This window comes from Leptosomus discolor, chromosome 23 (assembly GCF_034619465.1).
Source record: "Leptosomus discolor isolate bLepDis1 chromosome 23, bLepDis1.hap2, whole genome shotgun sequence".
NCBI lineage: Eukaryota > Metazoa > Chordata > Aves > Leptosomiformes > Leptosomidae > Leptosomus > Leptosomus discolor.
The window spans coordinates 2,233,271-2,255,804 of NC_141413.1; the positions used below are offsets into that span (position 1 = coordinate 2,233,271).

The 22,534-nt window shown below is 59.8% G+C and overlaps 2 protein-coding genes across 2 annotated transcripts; both read right to left on the minus strand.

Annotated features, from left to right (window-relative positions):
- Nucleotides 1–1,722: 1,722 nt before the first annotated feature.
- Nucleotides 1,723–11,947, minus strand: LOC147413847 (ubiquitin carboxyl-terminal hydrolase 36-like). The gene is made up of 17 exons (XM_086477014.1): nt 11,773–11,947; nt 11,470–11,691; nt 11,184–11,294; nt 10,790–10,892; nt 10,067–10,134; nt 9,574–9,644; nt 9,077–9,159; nt 8,634–8,745; nt 8,200–8,340; nt 7,784–7,884; nt 7,354–7,477; nt 6,410–7,077; nt 5,413–5,572; nt 4,192–4,263; nt 3,756–3,895; nt 2,664–2,744; nt 1,723–1,966 (listed from the first exon to the last, which is right to left on the minus strand). The coding sequence occupies exons 1-17, from the start codon at nt 11,945–11,947 to the stop codon at nt 1,723–1,725; spliced, it is 2,676 nt and encodes an 891-aa protein (XP_086333140.1).
- Nucleotides 11,948–12,350: 403 nt separating this feature from the next.
- LOC147413848 (ubiquitin carboxyl-terminal hydrolase 36-like) lies at nt 12,351–22,383 on the minus strand. The gene is made up of 18 exons (XM_086477015.1): nt 22,155–22,383; nt 21,852–22,073; nt 21,566–21,676; nt 21,172–21,274; nt 20,449–20,516; nt 19,956–20,026; nt 19,459–19,541; nt 19,016–19,127; nt 18,582–18,722; nt 18,166–18,266; nt 17,736–17,859; nt 16,792–17,459; nt 15,795–15,954; nt 14,574–14,645; nt 14,138–14,277; nt 13,038–13,126; nt 12,534–12,646; nt 12,351–12,425 (listed from the first exon to the last, which is right to left on the minus strand). Exons 1-18 carry the CDS (start codon nt 22,381–22,383, stop codon nt 12,351–12,353), a joined length of 2,682 nt encoding a protein of 893 aa, XP_086333141.1.
- Nucleotides 22,384–22,534: the final 151 nt, after the last annotated feature.

Genomic DNA, 22,534 nt, shown 5'->3' on the forward strand with positions numbered 1-22,534 from the left:
CCAAGAAGGACAAAGTGCCAGGGGAGCTGAGGACACCCTGCACTGACCTGAAGGCGCGCTTCCTGGATGCCATCCAGACTTTCCACCCTCTGGGGGGAAGAGTGAATATGGTGGGGCCAGAGCATCAACTGCCCCATCAGGAGCCCCAGACTGGACCCCGGGGGCTCTCCCGAGTCCCCAAGCCCCTGCCGGTGGCCCCGAGATGCCCCAGCATGTGGCCAGCTGCCTCCAAGCCCCCAGCAAGAAGGAGATGGCACCAGCTGTGTCATAGAGTGGCAAGGCGCGCCCCAGGGAGGCTGCCGAACACAAGCAGCCCAGCCGGCCACGCCTGTCACCCGTGGAGGGGCAAAACCCATGGAAGCCGCCACAGCTGCTGCACCCTCCCACAGCTCCATACTGGCCCTGGGGCCCTGGGGGGACCCTCATGGCTAAGCCCACCCCGCTGGAGGAGCAGGAGGTGTCGGTGCCCAACACACCTGAGCAGCGGCCCGAGCGGGAGCGCAGGAAGAAGCTGGCCCAGGAGGAGCAGGAGCAGACGGCCCTGCAGATGTCACAGGGCCGGGCGCAGTTCTTTCTGCAGAGACAGATCGATATGCAGACAGCCAACGAGTACGGCTACTCATGCCACACAGCTCCTGCACCAGTCTGCCCCCCACCCGTGTGCAGAGATGTTCTGCAATAGGATACCTGACCCCACCTGCCCCAGCCCCAGCCCTCTCCCAGATCCCTCGCTCTTTCCCAACCCATTAAAGAGTTGGATGTTTGCTTGGCAGCGCCTCTCTCCGCCTGTGGTCATTTGGGCAGTGGGCGGGGGAGTGGCACCCCCACAGGAATGAGATACTTACAAGGTCAACCACCCTCTCTTGACAAAGGCCCTGTGCTGTTGCAGTCATTGCCTTCTGCTGCGGGGGGACAGCCTGCCTCACCGTGGTCTTCACCACGGGCTGCAGGGGAGTCTCTGCTCCAGCACCTGCAGCACCTCAGCACCTCCTCCCCCTCCTGCTTCACTGACCTTGGTGGCTGTAGAAATGTTTCTCTCACATCTTCTCACTCCTCCCTCTCGCTGCAATTCCTGCTGCCCAGGAACTTTTTCCCCTTGTTAAAGACATTCTACCCGAGGCGTTACCACTGTCACTTAGTGGTACAGCCTTGGCCATGGGGGAAGCTTCTAGCAGCTGCTCACGGAAGCCACCCCTGCAGCCTCCCCACTACCAAAACCTTGCCCTGCAAACCCCTCACAGCTCTGCTTAGCCGTAACTAAAAGATCCCTGTATTATTATCGACATACTTTCCAGCACAAATCCAAAACACAGCCCCACACTAGCTACTAGTGGGGAAAATTAACTCCATCCCAGCCAAAACCAGCATGGCTCCCCAGTAGAAGAGGGTTTTGATGCTGGGACAAATGACATCTGGCCAGCTTGGCAGAGCACGGGTGCCTTTTTGTGCCCTGAGGTGTCTCAGGAGAGTCAGGCTGGGCAAAGCTTCTCTTCTCCTCCCTTCCAGGTGCTGTGTCCCAGCGGGGCAGCTGGGGCTTGGTTGCAAGGACACCCTGGGCCCGGGTGTGCTGTTCTGCAGGCAGCAGCAGTGGCCAGGAGTGACGCCGTCTGCTCAGCACACTCGGGGTGGTCCCCATGGCAAGGACACCGTGGGACTGGGCTTGTTGTTCCAACTTTATTAAAAGATTTACTAAAATTGGCCATTTCTCCAGGGGCCGTGTTGTTAAACAAGCAAACTGGACAAAAAGTCGGTGCCTGTCTCACGGATGGGCACGTGAGCACCTTGTGCAATCGAGTGTGAGGCCTTAAAAGGCACAGGGAAACCACGCAGGGGTGTCCCTCTCTGGAGGAACCCAGCTCGAGCTGAGATAAACTGGCTCTGGGGCAGGACCGAGGGTCCCAACTCTTCTTCACAGTCGGGGGCTAAGGCTGCATCCAGCCACACCCAGACTCCTCTCTGAGAGGACCTTTAGAAAGCAAAGGGGGTCCAGTTTGAACCTCGTCAGTCGGCAGCAGGAGCTCCCCAGACTCTTCTACCACAACCCCGCATCACGTTGGGAGCCGGCGTCCTTCACCCCAAGGCACGCTGAGAGCTGGAGCCCCTGCCCGGCAGCTCTGCTCCCTGGGAACCATCACCCTCCGGGAGTACCAGGATGACAGCTCCTAATTAAAGGCCCTGAGAGCAGCTTCCACCGACCATCCCCCGCTACACACCAGCAGAGCAGCACTGGCTTCTCCCATGCCCATCTCCGTGCTCGGGAAGAGCTGTTCACCCACAGTGGCATCCAGCCTTGCTGCCTGAAAAATCCATGCTGTGCTGCTCAGGGTCGTGACAACTGTCACACTACGGCTGTGCCCACACCGCTTTTCCTCATTCTGAGTGACGCTGCCCATTTTTGTGTATTCCTACCTGTGTGCAGCCAGCTGTGGCCTTCTATCCCATAAGAATTTTGGAAAATCACACATTTTTTTCCTCAATTCCTCTTCTGGGCTCACTGCCATACAGGCCCACAGTCCATGAGTATGGCTGGTAAAGTCCGAAGCAATATAGAATTGTGCACTACTGAAAAATATCCAACGGTTCAGCTCGTTTCAATCGTTTAAGGCAAGGCTTTTAGCTGGAACACAGTCGAGACAATTTAAAACTAGTGCTAACCTGCACACCCTCCTTGATTGGCACCTCTTGCTTTATCAATTCTGCGCATTTTGTTCTGTCCTTGGCAGTACATATCAAGATTTTCTTGTCTAAAAGAAACAAGAAAGATCAGTCACAAATACGCAGAAATCCAGACAACCACATCCGTGGTGCCCACACAGTAACATTGCTCTACTGTTTTCCTATGCCCAAAGCTACTAAGGATTAACTGAACACAACCATCTCTTGTCACGTGTTGTCACAAGAGGCACGTGCTGCTTCAGCATCGATCTTTCAGGCTGTTACCAGTGAGAAAAAGGAAGCGTGTTTTACTGTAGGAAACTTCGTTCAGGGCCTCATTTGCCTCTCTAGGCACCCACACGGTGAATAGCCCAGGAAACGGTACAGAAGTGAGCAGCAAAGCAAACCCAGGGCACCCCAAGAGACCCCCTAACGACACGAGTCCTTCTCTCCTTTTCACCATGAGGTCCCAAAGCAGCAGGGCAGGAGCAGGCAGGGCAGTCATGTGCTCGGGTCACACCGGGCAGGAGAGGGCAGGAAGAGCCCTCGAGCACCCAGGATTAGTAAAGAGAATTCCTGCCTTCAACTGAGGTTAGTCCATGCCCAAGGCCAGCGCTGATCCAGACGTGAAACTGAGGGGGTCAGTGAACCCCAGGTGCCACACAGGCTGCACCTTCTTCCCTCGCCTCGTCCATGAATTGTTTTCCAGGCTCCTCCACCTCACCCCGGCTCACACACCTGCAGGCTGGCTCAGGGCTGGCGGGGGGCTGGCGACCCTGGGGGCAGCAGCAGGAGCTGCTCTGACCCTGCTTGTGGGGCTGTCCCTGGGGCTGAGCACTCAGGCCCAGGGCTGGAGAACTGGGCCATGACAGGGCCTGTGGGCCCTGCGGTCTCCAGGTCCCTCCCCCAAGGCCCAGCCACGCTGGGAGTTACCTGCTCCTGCAGCACCCCTAGTCCTGGTCCTGTCCCTGTTCCTATTCCTGTCCCTGTTCCTGTCCCTGTCCCTGTCCCTGTCCCCAGCTGCCCCCAGCCTGTCTCTCCTCCATTTCTCTTCAGGCCCCTCGGCCTCTGCCCCCTCTGGCCCCCAGGCCTCTCCTCACCTCAGCAGCTCCTCAGCCAGCCAGGACGTGGGGCCTGCGGAGGCGGCCTTCAGGAAGGGCCATTTCCCTGGAGCGGGGCCTGCAGCAGCGCAGGGGTGGGCACAGCTCTGCCCGCCCTCGGTCCGCTTGGGGGCCTGGGCCTGCTCAGGGAGGGAGGGGGACAGGAGGGGAGCTGCCCTGGGCTTGCTCTGCATGGTCAAGTCCCAAAAGGCGGCTCTGTCTGTGCTCCGGCCACAGCCCCGGGCAGCAGGAGCTGCGTGACGGAGCCACTGGCATCGGCCAGGCCTTGCCTCGTCACACCGCCCGTGCTGAGCCCAGCGCCCGGGGTCTTCCTCAGGCCTCACCTTCCCCTGGGTGATGGGGAGGAGACGTGGCCTGTCCCGGCGTGGCCAAGGACATCTTCCTGTGGCCAAAGGAAGGACGGAGCCCCCCTTACTCTCTCCACGGGGCTGGCCACTGTCCTTGGCTCCTGTCCCCGGGGATCTTCGGCGCTGGCAGGCCCTGCAGGCTTTCAGGGCCAAGGAAAGGCCGGAGTGCCAGGGGCTTCTGGGGCTCTGGGCAGCTTTGGGCATCTCTGAAGCTGAGGTGTGGCTGCCCCTTTCCCTCTGCAGACACAGATACTTGCTGCCCCCTTCATGGTCAAACCCTGTTTCTCCTCATGGCACATGAACTGGACAGAGGCCACATCCCTGGTAGTCTGGGAGGACTTCAGGGAAACATAGAAGTCAAAGATGCATGCAGATAGGAAGAAAGTGAAAAGCAGCCGTGTCCAGGTTTTTCTGCTGTTTCAGGACAGAACTCAGGCATTTGTGTGCATCCCAGCACCAAAGTATGCTTTTTTCCTCCAAGCTGCACAGCTTTTCACCAGCAAAAGGGAGCTGGGCTGAGCTGGCCTTCAGGATACCTCGGCTCCTTCCTCTTTTAATTGTGTGCCTATACTTCCATTGTCTTCCCAGCAATTTTTTTTCCTTCCTTTCTTCCCCACCCAGTTCCCTCCTCTTTCAAAGGTAATTATAATTGGACTTTCTGGACAGGTCATTGAGTAGGTAGACTCAGGATCTAAGTCTAGGCTGGTCTGTGCCTCCAGAGCTGTAGGCTGAGCAATTCTACCTATAAGGCTAGGTAGAGAGGAGTTCCTGTTTGTCACTTGTGGGTTTTTTTGGTCCTGAGACAGTGAAGGTAAGGTCATCAGCTCTGCAGCAGCTAAAACCACCACTGAAAGAGTTTTGCTGGTGGATGCTGTTCTGTGTGTTCTATTTTCAACAATGATTTCATTAAGCTGGAATTATTTCTATGCAATTAGGGGATGGGGATCTTCTAGCACTGGTCTTCTGTTTCTGGAGAGTGTCCTGACAGCTTTTGTCATCCAGAGCTTTCCTGTCTGTTCCCGAGACAAGCAATGGCCACGACATGGAACAACCCCTATGAGTAATGGCTTCAGCAGTAGGCTTGGATTTAGTGAATCCCCATGGACAAATGTACGTAGCAGGTCCTCCATCCAAGAATTTTGAGGTACCACCACTCTAGAGTGAATCTGGAGTTTGGTCAGGTCCGGCTTAGGGATGGGTTCAGTCTCAGGGCCATGCCCACAGGGACTTGCTGGGAAGGGGGTGGGAGCATGTCCCCAACCCCTGGCAGGAGCTGGGGGAGCCCGCACCTCTGCTGCCAGCTGCTCCCCCCAGGATTTGCTCTCTGCTGAGGCAGATGGCTGGAGAGGAGCTGCGTATCGTGGGGCAGACACTGGCGTCAGCAGAGTCACACCAGCAAGAACCTCAGTGCCAGACTCCCACCGTGCTGAGGCCTTGGCAGACCGTGCTCTGCAAAACCAGGAGAGTTCAAGGGCTTTGGGACAGCTGCAGATTTTGATGCTCCCCCAACAGGGAGGCAGCGGGGATTTGGAGGTGGCTGTGCTGCCTGTCCTGTGTGCTGCCCTGCAGTCCCCGTGCGGTAGTGAGAGGCAACGTCTGATGCAGACAGAGCACGTATAAGCAAGAGCCTTTCTGCATACCATTCCTCGGTAGTGACTGTGAACAACAAGCGTTTTCACTGCTAGGAAGCAGGCACTGTCTGGAAAAACATGCTATTGATTTCAGAAAGTGCAGTTAGAAGAGACTAAACTGAACAGTAAAATCACTGAAGAGAATTAGTTCTGGTTTAGCTCAAACCAGGAGAGCTAAGGAGCACTTATCCTAGGTCAAGGAGTTTTTGTTTCCCCTGCTCCGCCAGCCAGCAGGCGCAGAAGAAGCTGGGAGGGAGCATGGCCAGGAGAGCTGACCCCAACTGGTGAAAGGGTCGTAGAACATCATGGTCAGTAGAGAAACTGGGGGGATTTGGCCAGGAGGGGCGCATCACTGCTCTGGAATCGGTCAGTAGGTGGTGGGCAACTGCCCTATGCATCACTTGTCTTTTCTTGGGTTTTCTTGCTCTCTCTCTTTGCTATGCTCCATTTAAATACAGTTACTACTGTTCATGTTAGTATATTTTTTATTATTATTGTCATGATTTTATTTTATTTTACTTCTTTATTAAACTGTTCTTATGTCAACGAAAAGTTTTGTGTTTTTTCCGATTCTCCTCCCCATCCCAGTGGGAGGGGAGAGGAGTGAGCAAGTGGCTGCGTGGGCTTTGGCTGTTGGCTGGGGTTTAGCCACAACGCAGAGAGCACCAGCACCTTGGCCGGTGGCGGTGACATGGCGCTGGCCAACAGGCAGGATTTCCGTTTTGCTGGCTCGGAGTTTTTGGGAGCAGCCGGCTCGCCGCCGGGGCCAGCAGGGAGGTCCGTGCCGCAGCCTGTTTCCCGAGAGGTGCAGAAGATGCCAAGACTGCTGCTGGCCTTCTGGGACACCTTGGCCAGCTTCCCCACTGCGCCGGGCACTGGCCTGGGAGCACCGCTGCTGCAAGAGACCCTCTTGAGGGTCCCGGTGTTGTCCCCACTGCCCCCAGGCTCCTGGCTGTGGCTGGGCTCCAGCAGCGCCTTGGGTGACACAGGTGGCTGCTTGTGCTCGCAGGAGCTCTGCCGGGGCAGCTCCGCTTTGGCCGCGCCTGCCCTGCTGGTGTTGCAGAAGCCTTGAGCTGCTCTGGGCGTGGGAGGCAGCTGCGGGAAGGAGAGCGACTCCTTGGGCGTCCGCGCTGCACCATTGGGCAGAGCTGTGGCCATGGGGGTGGCTTTGAGGAGCAGCCTGGGTGACGGGGAAAAAGCAGGTGCCTTTGGCGGAGCGGTTCTGTTGGGCGGCTCCAGCCCTGCCCCAGATGTACTGCGGGCCACAGGGGCTCTGACCTCCTTTGGCCCCGGCAGCTTCTTCCCCAGCAGCATGTGTGGTCTCTAGAGAAACAGAAGGACAGAGGTTCAGGGAGGAGAGCATTCAAGGAGCCAAGGACACAGAGGGATACGTCCCTCCCCATGCCTTGCCAGGCACGCTCAGGGACCCTTGGCTCAGTAGGATCCCTCCTGTCAACCGTCCTCCCTCGCACCTGCCCGTTCGGAGCAGTGCGCCTGCCTCCCTGCGGAGCTGCAGCCACCCGCCCTCGCAGAGCAGACAGAGGGGCAGCAGCTCCCAGCTCCCAGGAGCGCTGGCTGAGAGCAGCCTTAAGGACTCACCTGGCCCGTCAGCAGTGAAGACAGGGCCCTGCTGGTCACAGTTGTCTTGACCTGAGTGGAGCCAGGCAGGCTGGAGGCAGCTTTGGCCGTGGGCCCCTGCGAGCTCTTCCTGGGGCTGGGGGTTCTGGTGAAGGCAGAGAAGTGCAGGTGTTAACTGCGAGGGTTCGAGCGACGAGAGCGCTCTCGTCGGAGATGCACACAAGCAACAGGAGCCAGAAGCTCCGAGGAGATGAACCGCTCTTGATCTACAGCAAAATCCTGACAAGGAGCTGGACCTCTCCCCGCCACCCTGCTCCGAGCCAGCACGTGCACACAGGCTTTGGGGCTACTTGGGCCAAGCTCCGTCCCACACCCAGGCACGTGTTACCAGCCCCGTGCCCAATGCTGAGAGCAGGGGGAAGAGGGGCCGCAAGACACAGGGCGCTCTCACCTCAGGTAGAACAGCACGTAGGCCTGCTCTTTGAGGACCTCTTCGGTGCTGCTGGGGTGGACCCGCTCATCGTTCATTTTATACCACTGCCCATTGCTGGCCTGCAGAAGGAGAAGAGAGAATGGGGTCTGACTGTGAGCGGCGACACTCCTGGCATGAAGAGCAGCAGGAACAGTGCCCGTCGGCAGAGCTCCTCTCCCCAAAACCCACAGGCGGCCCAGGGCAGGCAAGGGGACTCTGGGAGAGCAGACCTCCACGCTTCCTGCAGCGGAGCACAGCCTGTGCAGCACACCTGATCCAGTGCTCCACACCACGCACCTCTGCTCAGCACCCTCCTTTCTGCACATTACAGGGACCCGTGAGCACCCACCAGCCCCCAGCCCAGACGGGGTGCCAAGAGAGCTCCCCGGGCTCACCTTCACGAAGCAGTAGTAGTGCCCGGCGTGGCAGCTGTACCCAGAGTGCACCAGCACCGCGTAGAGCCCGTACAGGACAGGATCCCCATTCTTCTGAGACATGTAAGGGCGGAGGTTGAAGAACTCGGGGTACCCCACGTCCTGCAGAGAGAGGATGTCTCAGGAGCCTGCACAGCAGATGGCTTTCTTGCTAGAGCAAGGGCAGCTCAGCCGTCCTGCAGATCCCACCTTTCAAGGGAGGGGGACCCGCTCTCGCCAGGCCGAGTGCACGGTGAGGAAGATGCCAGGATGAGCCAAACTCCCTCTGTGCCGCACAGCTGGGGAAGGTCAGCAGGACTGCGGCAGAGCTTGCACTGGATCGCCTCCCACCCTGCTTTGGGCAGCAGAGCCTCGGGCCAGGAGACAGCCCCCGCTCTGGATTGCCGAGCACTCACCTTTGTGAGTTTGCCTCCACCAAAGTCGGCAAAGCGCTTCAGCGAGATGGTGAGAACATTGGAGGCTCGGTGGATGGTGAAGCCCTTGCTGGCCGTCACTTTCTTCTTGCATCTGCGCAGCAAGAGCTCGAGCTATTCAAGCTGATCCACCACCCGGACAATGCCAGCCCTGGCCAAGCGGCACACCCCACGGCAGGGACCCTGCTGACAGCGGGCACCGCTCCAGGGCACCTGCTTGTGGCCGTGTCTGCTGGCCCCTGCCCTTCCCACCAGAGGAGGGAGCTGAGGAGAGGCAGGCTTCATTGCAGGCTTCCGTGGCCACGTGCCTCACAGTTTAGCCACGGAGCAGGTAGAGAAGCCCTCCCTTACTGGAGCAGGCTTTCCGCCTGCTTCCCACCAGCACACCCACGGGCCCCTTCCCGCCCACAGCCCCACACACTCACTGGGCACACATGTAGGCGTTCTCCCCGCCCAGCAGGTCTGGCTTCACAAACAGCTCCAGCGCCTGCACTAGGTTTGCGGCTTCCTGCAAGGGCAGAGGAGAGGTCAGGGCATGAGTGGCCTGTCCACACGACAGCCCAGCTCCCCGCCGAGACACTGGCCCCGAGAGATAACACAGAGCATGAGCACAGGGCCACAGGCTACACCACACCTGTGAGCCTGCCACCAGCTAGGCACCGGCCAGCACGCTGTAAGGGACGGCGGCACTGCCCCCCACACCACAGAGCCTCAACGCAGGAGTCGTGGCCCACGCTCAGGCAACGGGCACTGCTCTGCCAGAGAGAGAAGGCAGCGCCACAATGGAAGCGGCTTCCCTCTCGCCTGCACCGTGCCTTGACGCTGGCCGGTTAAGGAGCCTTAAGAGCAGTAATGGTGCAGGTGCAGGAACGTCCCCCCACGAGAGCAGAGCTCCTTCCCATGCCCAACCCTGCCCCAGTACCCCGATCTCCAGCGGCAGGTCCAGGTAAGGGTCGTACGTGTCCGAGACGCTCTTGCACGCCAAGCACTTCACTGCAAAAGAGCGAGCAATGAGCACAGCCTGGCACAACACCTGCACCCGCCACCACCCCAGCACAGCGCAGGCAGCTGCAATATTCCCCCTCTCTGCATTTGGGCTCTGGGAGGTGAGCACCAGGATTCACAGCCTGGCAAGGAGGAAGGCTGGCAATTCCGCTGGGACAGCGGTTGTTGCTAGAGAGCTGGCAACAGGGGTTCCTCTATCAGTGGCAATGAGCTGGAGACCCACGGCCAACGGCTTTTTCCATCGCCACAACAGGGGTCACGAGCTGCAGGCACTGCCAGACTGACCGGCTGCAGCTCTGGGTACGTTACGCATGCTTCGCCACTTTCCCAAGAGATTTTTTACCGCAAGGCTCTCGGGGCAACAGCAGCCCTGAGAGTCGCAGGCCCAGGACCTGGCAGCCAGCACTCACCACGGGACCGCAGGTAACCGCCAAAGACCTGGTGAACCAGCGTCGTGGCCTGGGTCTCGCGATCCAACCTGGAGATAACAGCACCAGATCTCACACCACCCCTCCGCCATGGCCACACCCGCGGGCCACCCCTGTGTCCTCGGGACAGCTCCCCTGTGCACTCTGGCCAGCGGATGGGCTGCAGAGCTCCAAGGGCAGAGGGAAGTCGCAGCTGCTGCCAGCCTGCTCTCCCAGTGCCGCAGCTCGAGGGGTGGCACCAGGCTCCGATGCACACCTTCCTTGAGAAGGAGCAGAAACTCCTGGCTGGAGCTCAGAGCTGGGCACTGCAGACGGAGGCAACGCAGGCTTCCCGGGACGGAGAGCCCACAGGAAAGCGGCTCAGCCCTGGCCACAGCGCTGGGGCTGAACTAGCGGGCACGCCTGTATTCCTCAGCAATTGGGACAGGATCCAAACCCATAGCAGCCTCGGGATTTGGGGACAGGACCACAGCTCTGCTATGGTGGAGGAGTCAGGAGAAGGGAGAAGGCAGACAACAGCCCAGAGCTGTGTCACAGAGGGGCAGGGAGCTGGGCCACCCACTCAAGGTCCCTGGAACCAGCGGCTCCCTCTATGAGTCTGACCTGGGGGACACATTCACCCCACAGGCCCCTCCTGTGGGTGCAGGGGACCAGTGAAGGGACAGTGGGGAAGAGCAGCGATGGGCCATCAGAGGCCCCACGTACGTGGTACAGCCTTTCAAGCAGGCCTTCTGCATGGCATCGACGGTGTGACACAGGAACTCGTGCGCATCCTCCTGTCTCCTGAAGAGGATGTGCTGGGCAATATCTGCAGGAGAGGGAAGAATCAGCCCCAGCACGTGCTGCATGATGCAGGCCTTCCCTCCCTTCCTTGGGGCAGGGACTGTGGGGGTTGAGCCCCCTCAAACCAAACCAGACATCAGACTCTTGCCGGAAAGCCCCAAGTGGCCCTTGAAGGCGCCAGCCCCTGGCAGGCTCAGGGAGTCATCTCAGAAGAGCCGTCTGCCAAGACCTGCCCCCATCTCAAAGGCTACGCTCCTGCATTAGCCACTGCTCTCCTGCATGGCTACCAGGGGGAGGGGAAGGCAGCCGTCCTTACTCTTGAGGTCTCGGATGAAGGATATCGGCTTTATTGTCTTGCCGCTGTTGGCAAAAGCCTCAATTGTGTGCTTCTCCATGAGGCACATCATGCAAAAGCCTCCTTGGTCACCTGGAGCAGGAGAGGAGAAGACAGGGCGTTAACGACAGGACATGGCGCCCCACTGCCGGAGCCAGATGCAGGGGTGCTGAGCACAGCACTGGCAACAGGACAGGCAGGCGCTCCTCCTCCCACTGGCACCCCTGCCCCAGCCCTGCTGCCTGCCGAGCCGGGCCTCCCTACTCACAGCTGCGGCTGTGCTCCTTGGAGAGCAGGTAGTTGGCGAGCGGCGGCGTGTGGGTCAGGCACTGCACCGTGGAGTTGAGGAAGCAGGTGTTCCCCAGGTTCTCCAGCCCGGCGCCGACCTGGTAGATCCGCTCCCACTTCATGGAGAGGCGCTCCACGGGGAAGAGCACCTTCTGGGGCATGGGGACCCCGTCCCCCCGTTCCCCTGCGGCATGGCGGCTGCCTGCAGGGAGAGGGGCGGTGAGTCGTGGCAGTGCGGAGCGTGGGGAGGGCCCCCCTCGCCCGCTCTACCTACCCTGCTTGCCGGGTGGCTTCTCCTTGGCAGCCTCGGCCCAGGGGTTGAGCAGCACGTACTTCCCCTGCAGCTGCTCCAGCTCGCAGGAGAAGCCGTGGCTGGTGGGCTCGACCTCGTTCTTCTGCAGCCGCATCTTCTTGGCCGAGGGGGCCAGCAGCCAGCCCAGCTCCCCATCCTCAGCCATCTCCCACCAGGTCCGCTTCAGCGCCAGCCTCGCTGCCTTCTTCGGCTTCTCCATGGTCAGTGTGGCAGAGGCCGGTGGCCCTGGCTGGGGGGAGGGGGTGGCCAGTTGAGTGGGAGCACCGGCCCTTTCCACTCTGTTCCCAACGCAGGGCGGTGTTGTCAGGGCAATAGGAACGCAGGCCTCGGCATCCCGGGGCCCATCCCAGCCCATCCCACCGCAGTCACCATCCGGGTCCCCACCGCTGTGCCCACGTGTAGCCGCCTTCAAGAGCCGACTGCCACTTGCCTGCGCGATGCAAACTCCTGCCGCGCCTCTCCTGGCAAGGGACGGGGACAGCACTGCTCCTGCCCTCCGCTGCGGTCGCGCTCACTCGACTCGACTCCCTCCCCACAACCCCCTGACTTCACTCCTTCCCTCCACGTCTGCCACACTCCACGTCCCGATGTGGACTGAGGGCAAAGCCGCGCTTGCGTCTTGGCTGCAGTGGCAAGGGGGCAGGGCCTGTCAGGGCGTGGCCGCTTGGGGTCCGTGACCTTCATTGTGTGCTAACATGGGTTACCATGGCAGGGGCAGCCCGGCTGCTCACCTTGCACTCACAGCCCATCTTGTACCTCTGGTTTAGGCTCTTCTTCTGGGTCAGGCTCAGGGAGTCCCAGGTGGAGACCAAGTCGCAGAGCCCATTTCCGTGCTCGGGAAGAGCTGTTCACCCACAGTGGCATCCAGCCTTGCTGCCTGAAAAATCCATGCTGTGCTGCTCAGGGTCGTGACAACTGTCACACTACGGCTGTGCCCACACCGCTTTTCCTCATTCTGAGTGACGCTGCCCATTTTTGTGTATTCCTACCTGTGTGCAGCCAGCTGTGGCCTTCTATCCCATAAGAATTTTGGAAAATCACACATTTTTTTCCTCAATTCCTCTTCTGGGCTCACTGCCATACAGGCCCACAGTCCATGAGTATGGCTGGTAAAGTCCGAAGCAATATAGAATTGTGCACTACTGAAAAATATCCAACGGTTCAGCTCGTTTCAATCGTTTAAGGCAAGGCTTTTAGCTGGAACACAGTCGAGACAATTTAAAACTAGTGCTAACCTGCACACCCTCCTTGATTGGCACCTCTTGCTTTATCAATTCTGCGCATTTTGTTCTGTCCTTGGCAGTACATATCAAGATTTTCTTGTCTAAAAGAAACAAGAAAGATCAGTCACAAATACGCAGAAATCCAGACAACCACATCCGTGGTGCCCACACAGTAACATTGCTCTACTGTTTTCCTATGCCCAAAGCTACTAAGGATTAACTGAACACAACCATCTCTTGTCACGTGTTGTCACAAGAGGCACGTGCTGCTTCAGCATCGATCTTTCAGGCTGTTACCAGTGAGAAAAAGGAAGCGTGTTTTACTGTAGGAAACTTCGTTCAGGGCCTCATTTGCCTCTCTAGGCACCCACACGGTGAATAGCCCAGGAAACGGTACAGAAGTGAGCAGCAAAGCAAACCCAGGGCACCCCAAGAGACCCCCTAACGACACGAGTCCTTCTCTCCTTTTCACCATGAGGTCCCAAAGCAGCAGGGCAGGAGCAGGCAGGGCAGTCATGTGCTCGGGTCACACCGGGCAGGAGAGGGCAGGAAGAGCCCTCGAGCACCCAGGATTAGTAAAGAGAATTCCTGCCTTCAACTGAGGTTAGTCCATGCCCAAGGCCAGCGCTGATCCAGACGTGAAACTGAGGGGGTCAGTGAACCCCAGGTGCCACACAGGCTGCACCTTCTTCCCTCGCCTCGTCCATGAATTGTTTTCCAGGCTCCTCCACCTCACCCCGGCTCACACACCTGCAGGCTGGCTCAGGGCTGGCGGGGGGCTGGCGACCCTGGGGGCAGCAGCAGGAGCTGCTCTGACCCTGCTTGTGGGGCTGTCCCTGGGGCTGAGCACTCAGGCCCAGGGCTGGAGAACTGGGCCATGACAGGGCCTGTGGGCCCTGCGGTCTCCAGGTCCCTCCCCCAAGGCCCAGCCACGCTGGGAGTTACCTGCTCCTGCAGCACCCCTAGTCCTGGTCCTGTCCCTGTTCCTATTCCTGTCCCTGTTCCTGTCCCTGTCCCTGTCCCTGTCCCCAGCTGCCCCCAGCCTGTCTCTCCTCCATTTCTCTTCAGGCCCCTCGGCCTCTGCCCCCTCTGGCCCCCAGGCCTCTCCTCACCTCAGCAGCTCCTCAGCCAGCCAGGACGTGGGGCCTGCGGAGGCGGCCTTCAGGAAGGGCCATTTCCCTGGAGCGGGGCCTGCAGCAGCGCAGGGGTGGGCACAGCTCTGCCCGCCCTCGGTCCGCTTGGGGGCCTGGGCCTGCTCAGGGAGGGAGGGGGACAGGAGGGGAGCTGCCCTGGGCTTGCTCTGCATGGTCAAGTCCCAAAAGGCGGCTCTGTCTGTGCTCCGGCCACAGCCCCGGGCAGCAGGAGCTGCGTGACGGAGCCACTGGCATCGGCCAGGCCTTGCCTCGTCACACCGCCCGTGCTGAGCCCAGCGCCCGGGGTCTTCCTCAGGCCTCACCTTCCCCTGGGTGATGGGGAGGAGACGTGGCCTGTCCCGGCGTGGCCAAGGACATCTTCCTGTGGCCAAAGGAAGGACGGAGCCCCCCTTACTCTCTCCACGGGGCTGGCCACTGTCCTTGGCTCCTGTCCCCGGGGATCTTCGGCGCTGGCAGGCCCTGCAGGCTTTCAGGGCCAAGGAAAGGCCGGAGTGCCAGGGGCTTCTGGGGCTCTGGGCAGCTTTGGGCATCTCTGAAGCTGAGGTGTGGCTGCCCCTTTCCCTCTGCAGACACAGATACTTGCTGCCCCCTTCATGGTCAAACCCTGTTTCTCCCCATGGCACATGAACTGGACAGAGGCCACATCCCTGGTAGTCTGGGAGGACTTCAGGGAAACATAGAAGTCAAAGATGCATGCAGATAGGAAGAAAGTGAAAAGCAGCCGTGTCCAGGTTTTTCTGCTGTTTCAGGACAGAACTCAGGCATTTGTGTGCATCCCAGCACCAAAGTATGCTTTTTTCCTCCAAGCTGCACAGCTTTTCACCAGCAAAAGGGAGCTGGGCTGAGCTGGCCTTCAGGATACCTCGGCTCCTTCCTCTTTTAATTGTGTGCCTATACTTCCATTGTCTTCCCAGCAATTTTTTTTCCTTCCTTTCTTCCCCACCCAGTTCCCTCCTCTTTCAAAGGTAATTATAATTGGACTTTCTGGACAGGTCATTGAGTAGGTAGACTCAGGATCTAAGTCTAGGCTGGTCTGTGCCTCCAGAGCTGTAGGCTGAGCAATTCTACCTATAAGGCTAGGTAGAGAGGAGTTCCTGTTTGTCACTTGTGGGTTTTTTTGGTCCTGAGACAGTGAAGGTAAGGTCATCAGCTCTGCAGCAGCTAAAACCACCACTGAAAGAGTTTTGCTGGTGGATGCTGTTCTGTGTGTTCTATTTTCAACAATGATTTCATTAAGCTGGAATTATTTCTATGCAATTAGGGGATGGGGATCTTCTAGCACTGGTCTTCTGTTTCTGGAGAGTGTCCTGACAGCTTTTGTCATCCAGAGCTTTCCTGTCTGTTCCCGAGACAAGCAATGGCCACGACATGGAACAACCCCTATGAGTAATGGCTTCAGCAGTAGGCTTGGATTTAGTGAATCCCCATGGACAAATGTACGTAGCAGGTCCTCCATCCAAGAATTTTGAGGTACCACCACTCTAGAGTGAATCTGGAGTTTGGTCAGGTCCGGCTTAGGGATGGGTTCAGTCTCAGGGCCATGCCCACAGGGACTTGCTGGGAAGGGGGTGGGAGCATGTCCCCAACCCCTGGCAGGAGCTGGGGGAGCCCGCACCTCTGCTGCCAGCTGCTCCCCCCAGGATTTGCTCTCTGCTGAGGCAGATGGCTGGAGAGGAGCTGCGTATCGTGGGGCAGACACTGGCATCAGCAGAGTCACACCAGCAAGAACCTCAGTGCCAGACTCCCACCGTGCTGAGGCCTTGGCAGACCGTGCTCTGCAAAACCAGGAGAGTTCAAGGGCTTTGGGACAGCTGCAGATTTTGATGCTCCCCCAACAGGGAGGCAGCGGGGATTTGGAGGTGGCTGTGCTGCCTGTCCTGTGTGCTGCCCTGCAGTCCCCGTGCGGTAGTGAGAGGCAACGTCTGATGCAGACAGAGCACGTATAAGCAAGAGCCTTTCTGCATACCATTCCTCGGTAGTGACTGTGAACAACAAGCGTTTTCACTGCTAGGAAGCAGGCACTGTCTGGAAAAACATGCTATTGATTTCAGAAAGTGCAGTTAGAAGAGACTAAACTGAACAGTAAAATCACTGAAGAGAATTAGTTCTGGTTTAGCTCAAACCAGGAGAGCTAAGGAGCACTTATCCTAGGTCAAGGAGTTTTTGTTTCCCCTGCTCCGCCAGCCAGCAGGCGCAGAAGAAGCTGGGAGGGAGCATGGCCAGGAGAGGTGACCCCAACTGGTGAAAGGGTCGTAGAACATCATGGTCAGTAGAGAAACTGGGGGGATTTGGCCAGGAGGGGCGCATCACTGCTCTGGAATCGGTCAGTAGGTGGTGGGCAACTGCCCTATGCATCACTTGTCTTTTCTTGGGTTTTCTTGCTCTCTCTCTTTGCTATGCTCCATTTAAATACAGTTACTACTGTTCATGTTAGTATATTTTTTATTATTATTGTCATGATTTTATTTTATTTTACTTCTTTATTAAACTGTTCTTATGTCAACGAAAAGTTTTGTGTTTTTTCCGATTCTCCTCCCCATCCCAGTGGGAGGGGAGAGGAGTGAGCAAGTGGCTGCGTGGGCTTTGGCTGTTGGCTGGGGTTTAGCCACAACGCAGAGAGCACCAGCACCTTGGCCGGTGGCGGTGACATGGCGCTGGCCAACAGGCAGGATTTCCGTTTTGCTGGCTCGGAGTTTTTGGGAGCAGCCGGCTCACCGCCGGGGCCAGCAGGGAGGTCCGTGCCACAGCCTGTTTCCCGAGAGGTGCAGAAGATGCCAAGACTGCTGCTGGCCTTCTGGGACACCTTGGCCAGCTTCCCCGCTGCGCCGGGCACTGGCCTGGGAGCACCGCTGCTGCAAGAGACCCTCTTGAGGGTCCCGGTGTTGTCCCCACTGCCCCCAGGCTCCTGGCTGTGGCTGGGCTCCAGCAGCGCCTTGGGTGACACAGGTGGCTGCTTGTGCTCGCAGGAGCTCTGCCGGGGCAGCTCCGCTTTGGCCGCGCCTGCCCTGCTGGTGTTGCAGAAGCCTTGAGCTGCTCTGGGCGTGGGAGGCAGCTGCGGGAAGGAGAGCGACTCCTTGGGCGTCCGCGCTGCACCATTGGGCAGAGCTGTGGCCATGGGGGTGGCTTTGAGGAGCAGCCTGGGTGACGGGGAAAAAGCAGGTGCCTTTGGCGGAGCGGTTCTGTTGGGCGGCTCCAGCCCTGCCCCAGATGTACTGCGGGCCACAGGGGCTCTGACCTCCTTTGGCCCCGGCAGCTTCTTCCCCAGCAGCATGTGTGGTCTCTAGAGAAACAGAAGGACAGAGGTTCAGGGAGGAGAGCATTCAAGGAGCCAAGGACACAGAGGGATACGTCCCTCCCCATGCCTTGCCAGGCACGCTCAGGGACCCTTGGCTCAGTAGGATCCCTCCTGTCAACCGTCCTCCCTCGCACCTGCCCGTTCGGAGCAGTGCGCCTGCCTCCCTGCGGAGCTGCAGCCACCCGCCCTCGCAGAGCAGACAGAGGGGCAGCAGCTCCCAGCTCCCAGGAGCGCTGGCTGAGAGCAGCCTTAAGGACTCACCTGGCCCGTCAGCAGTGAAGACAGGGCCCTGCTGGTCACAGTTGTCTTGACCTGAGTGGAGCCAGGCAGGCTGGAGGCAGCTTTGGCCGTGGGCCCCTGCGAGCTCTTCCTGGGGCTGGGGGTTCTGGTGAAGGCAGAGAAGTGCAGGTGTTAACTGCGAGGGTTCGAGCGACGAGAGCGCTCTCGTCGGAGATGCACACAAGCAACAGGAGCCAGAAGCTCCGAGGAGATGAACCGCTCTTGATCTACAGCAAAATCCTGACAAGGAGCTGGACCTCTCCCCGCCACCCTGCTCCGAGCCAGCACGTGCACACAGGCTTTGGGGCTACTTGGGCCAAGCTCCGTCCCACACCCAGGCACGTGTTACCAGCCCCGTGCCCAATGCTGAGAGCAGGGGGAAGAGGGGCCGCAAGACACAGGGCGCTCTCACCTCAGGTAGAACAGCACGTAGGCCTGCTCTTTGAGGACCTCTTCGGTGCTGCTGGGGTGGACCCGCTCATCGTTCATTTTATACCACTGCCCATTGCTGGCCTGCAGAAGGAGAAGAGAGAATGGGGTCTGACTGTGAGCGGCGACACTCCTGGCATGAAGAGCAGCAGGAACAGTGCCCGTCGGCAGAGCTCCTCTCCCCAAAACCCACAGGCGGCCCAGGGCAGGCAAGGGGACTCTGGGAGAGCAGACCTCCACGCTTCCTGCAGCGGAGCACAGCCTGTGCAGCACACCTGATCCAGTGCTCCACACCACGCACCTCTGCTCAGCACCCTCCTTTCTGCACATTACAGGGACCCGTGAGCACCCACCAGCCCCCAGCCCAGACGGGGTGCCAAGAGAGCTCCCCGGGCTCACCTTCACGAAGCAGTAGTAGTGCCCGGCGTGGCAGCTGTACCCAGAGTGCACCAGCACCGCGTAGAGCCCGTACAGGACAGGATCCCCATTCTTCTGAGACATGTAAGGGCGGAGGTTGAAGAACTCGGGGTACCCCACGTCCTGCAGAGAGAGGATGTCTCAGGAGCCTGCACAGCAGATGGCTTTCTTGCTAGAGCAAGGGCAGCTCAGCCGTCCTGCAGATCCCACCTTTCAAGGGAGGGGGACCCGCTCTCGCCAGGCCGAGTGCACGGTGAGGAAGATGCCAGGATGAGCCAAACTCCCTCTGTGCCGCACAGCTGGGGAAGGTCAGCAGGACTGCGGCAGAGCTTGCACTGGATCGCCTCCCACCCTGCTTTGGGCAGCAGAGCCTCGGGCCAGGAGACAGCCCCCGCTCTGGATTGCCGAGCACTCACCTTTGTGAGTTTGCCTCCACCAAAGTCGGCAAAGCGCTTCAGCGAGATGGTGAGAACATTGGAGGCTCGGTGGATGGTGAAGCCCTTGCTGGCCGTCACTTTCTTCTTGCATCTGCGCAGCAAGAGCTCGAGCTATTCAAGCTGATCCACCACCCGGACAATGCCAGCCCTGGCCAAGCGGCACACCCCACGGCAGGGACCCTGCTGACAGCGGGCACCGCTCCAGGGCACCTGCTTGTGGCCGTGTCTGCTGGCCCCTGCCCTTCCCACCAGAGGAGGGAGCTGAGGAGAGGCAGGCTTCATTGCAGGCTTCCGTGGCCACGTGCCTCACAGTTTAGCCACGGAGCAGGTAGAGAAGCCCTCCCTTACTGGAGCAGGCTTTCCGCCTGCTTCCCACCAGCACACCCACGGGCCCCTTCCCGCCCACAGCCCCACACACTCACTGGGCACACATGTAGGCGTTCTCCCCGCCCAGCAGGTCTGGCTTCACAAACAGCTCCAGCGCCTGCACTAGGTTTGCGGCTTCCTGCAAGGGCAGAGGAGAGGTCAGGGCATGAGTGGCCTGTCCACACGACAGCCCAGCTCCCCGCCGAGACACTGGCCCCGAGAGATAACACAGAGCATGAGCACAGGGCCACAGGCTACACCACACCTGTGAGCCTGCCACCAGCTAGGCACCGGCCAGCACGCTGTAAGGGACGGCGGCACTGCCCCCCACACCACAGAGCCTCAACGCAGGAGTCGTGGCCCACGCTCAGGCAACGGGCACTGCTCTGCCAGAGAGAGAAGGCAGCGCCACAATGGAAGCGGCTTCCCTCTCGCCTGCACCGTGCCTTGACGCTGGCCGGTTAAGGAGCCTTAAGAGCAGTAATGGTGCAGGTGCAGGAACGTCCCCCCACGAGAGCAGAGCTCCTTCCCATGCCCAACCCTGCCCCAGTACCCCGATCTCCAGCGGCAGGTCCAGGTAAGGGTCGTACGTGTCCGAGACGCTCTTGCACGCCAAGCACTTCACTGCAAAAGAGCGAGCAATGAGCACAGCCTGGCACAACACCTGCACCCGCCACCACCCCAGCACAGCGCAGGCAGCTGCAATATTCCCCCTCTCTGCATTTGGGCTCTGGGAGGTGAGCACCAGGATTCACAGCCTGGCAAGGAGGAAGGCTGGCAATTCCGCTGGGACAGCGGTTGTTGCTAGAGAGCTGGCAACAGGGGTTCCTCTATCAGTGGCAATGAGCTGGAGACCCACGGCCAACGGCTTTTTCCATCGCCACAACAGGGGTCACGAGCTGCAGGCACTGCCAGACTGACCGGCTGCAGCTCTGGGTACGTTACGCATGCTTCGCCACTTTCCCAAGAGATTTTTTACCGCAAGGCTCTCGGGGCAACAGCAGCCCTGAGAGTCGCAGGCCCAGGACCTGGCAGCCAGCACTCACCACGGGACCGCAGGTAACCGCCAAAGACCTGGTGAACCAGCGTCGTGGCCTGGGTCTCGCGATCCAACCTGGAGATAACAGCACCAGATCTCACACCACCCCTCCGCCATGGCCACACCCGCGGGCCACCCCTGTGTCCTCGGGACAGCTCCCCTGTGCACTCTGGCCAGCGGATGGGCTGCAGAGCTCCAAGGGCAGAGGGAAGTCGCAGCTGCTGCCAGCCTGCTCTCCCAGTGCCGCAGCTCGAGGGGTGGCACCAGGCTCCGATGCACACCTTCCTTGAGAAGGAGCAGAAACTCCTGGCTGGAGCTCAGAGCTGGGCACTGCAGACGGAGGCAACGCAGGCTTCCCGGGACGGAGAGCCCACAGGAAAGCGGCTCAGCCCTGGCCACAGCGCTGGGGCTGAACTAGCGGGCACGCCTGTATTCCTCAGCAATTGGGACAGGATCCAAACCCATAGCAGCCTCGGGATTTGGGGACAGGACCACAGCTCTGCTATGGTGGAGGAGTCAGGAGAAGGGAGAAGGCAGACAACAGCCCAGAGCTGTGTCACAGAGGGGCAGGGAGCTGGGCCACCCACTCAAGGTCCCTGGAACCAGCGGCTCCCTCTATGAGTCTGACCTGGGGGACACATTCACCCCACAGGCCCCTCCTGTGGGTGCAGGGGACCAGTGAAGGGACAGTGGGGAAGAGCAGCGATGGGCCATCAGAGGCCCCACGTACGTGGTACAGCCTTTCAAGCAGGCCTTCTGCATGGCATCGACGGTGTGACACAGGAACTCGTGCGCATCCTCCTGTCTCCTGAAGAGGATGTGCTGGGCAATATCTGCAGGAGAGGGAAGAATCAGCCCCAGCACGTGCTGCATGATGCAGGCCTTCCCTCCCTTCCTTGGGGCAGGGACTGTGGGGGTTGAGCCCCCTCAAACCAAACCAGACATCAGACTCTTGCCGGAAAGCCCCAAGTGGCCCTTGAAGGCGCCAGCCCCTGGCAGGCTCAGGGAGTCATCTCAGAAGAGCCGTCTGCCAAGACCTGCCCCCATCTCAAAGGCTACGCTCCTGCATTAGCCACTGCTCTCCTGCATGGCTACCAGGGGGAGGGGAAGGCAGCCGTCCTTACTCTTGAGGTCTCGGATGAAGGATATCGGCTTTATTGTCTTGCCGCTGTTGGCAAAAGCCTCAATTGTGTGCTTCTCCATGAGGCACATCATGCAAAAGCCTCCTTGGTCACCTGGAGCAGGAGAGGAGAAGACAGGGCGTTAACGACAGGACATGGCGCCCCACTGCCGGAGCCAGATGCAGGGGTGCTGAGCGCAGCACTGGCAACAGGACAGGCAGGCGCTCCTCCTCCCACTGGCACCCCTGCCCCAGCCCTGCTGCCTGCCGAGCCGGGCCTCCCTACTCACAGCTGCGGCTGTGCTCCTTGGAGAGCAGGTAGTTGGCGAGCGGCGGCGTGTGGGTCAGGCACTGCACCGTGGAGTTGAGGAAGCAGGTGTTCCCCAGGTTCTCCAGCCCGGCGCCGACCTGGTAGATCCGCTCCCACTTCATGGAGAGGCGCTCCACGGGGAAGAGCACCTTCTGGGGCATGGGGACCCCGTCCCCCCGTTCCCCTGCGGCATGGCGGCTGCCTGCAGGGAGAGGGGCGGTGAGTCGTGGCAGTGCGGAGCGTGGGGAGGGCCCCCCTCGCCCGCTCTACCTACCCTGCTTGCCGGGTGGCTTCTCCTTGGCAGCCTCGGCCCAGGGGTTGAGCAGCACGTACTTCCCCTGCAGCTGCTCCAGCTCGCAGGAGAAGCCGTGGCTGGTGGGCTCGACCTCGTTCTTCTGCAGCCGCATCTTCTTGGCCGAGGGGGCCAGCAGCCAGCCCAGCTCCCCATCCTCAGCCATCTCCCACCAGGTCCGCTTCAGCGCCAGCCTCGCTGCCTTCTTCGGCTTCTCCATGGTCAGTGTGGCAGAGGCCGGTGGCCCTGGCTGGGGGGAGGGGGTGGCCAGTTGAGTGGGAGCACCGGCCCTTTCCACTCTGTTCCCAACGCAGGGCGGTGTTGTCAGGGCAATAGGAACGCAGGCCTCGGCATCCCGGGGCCCATCCCAG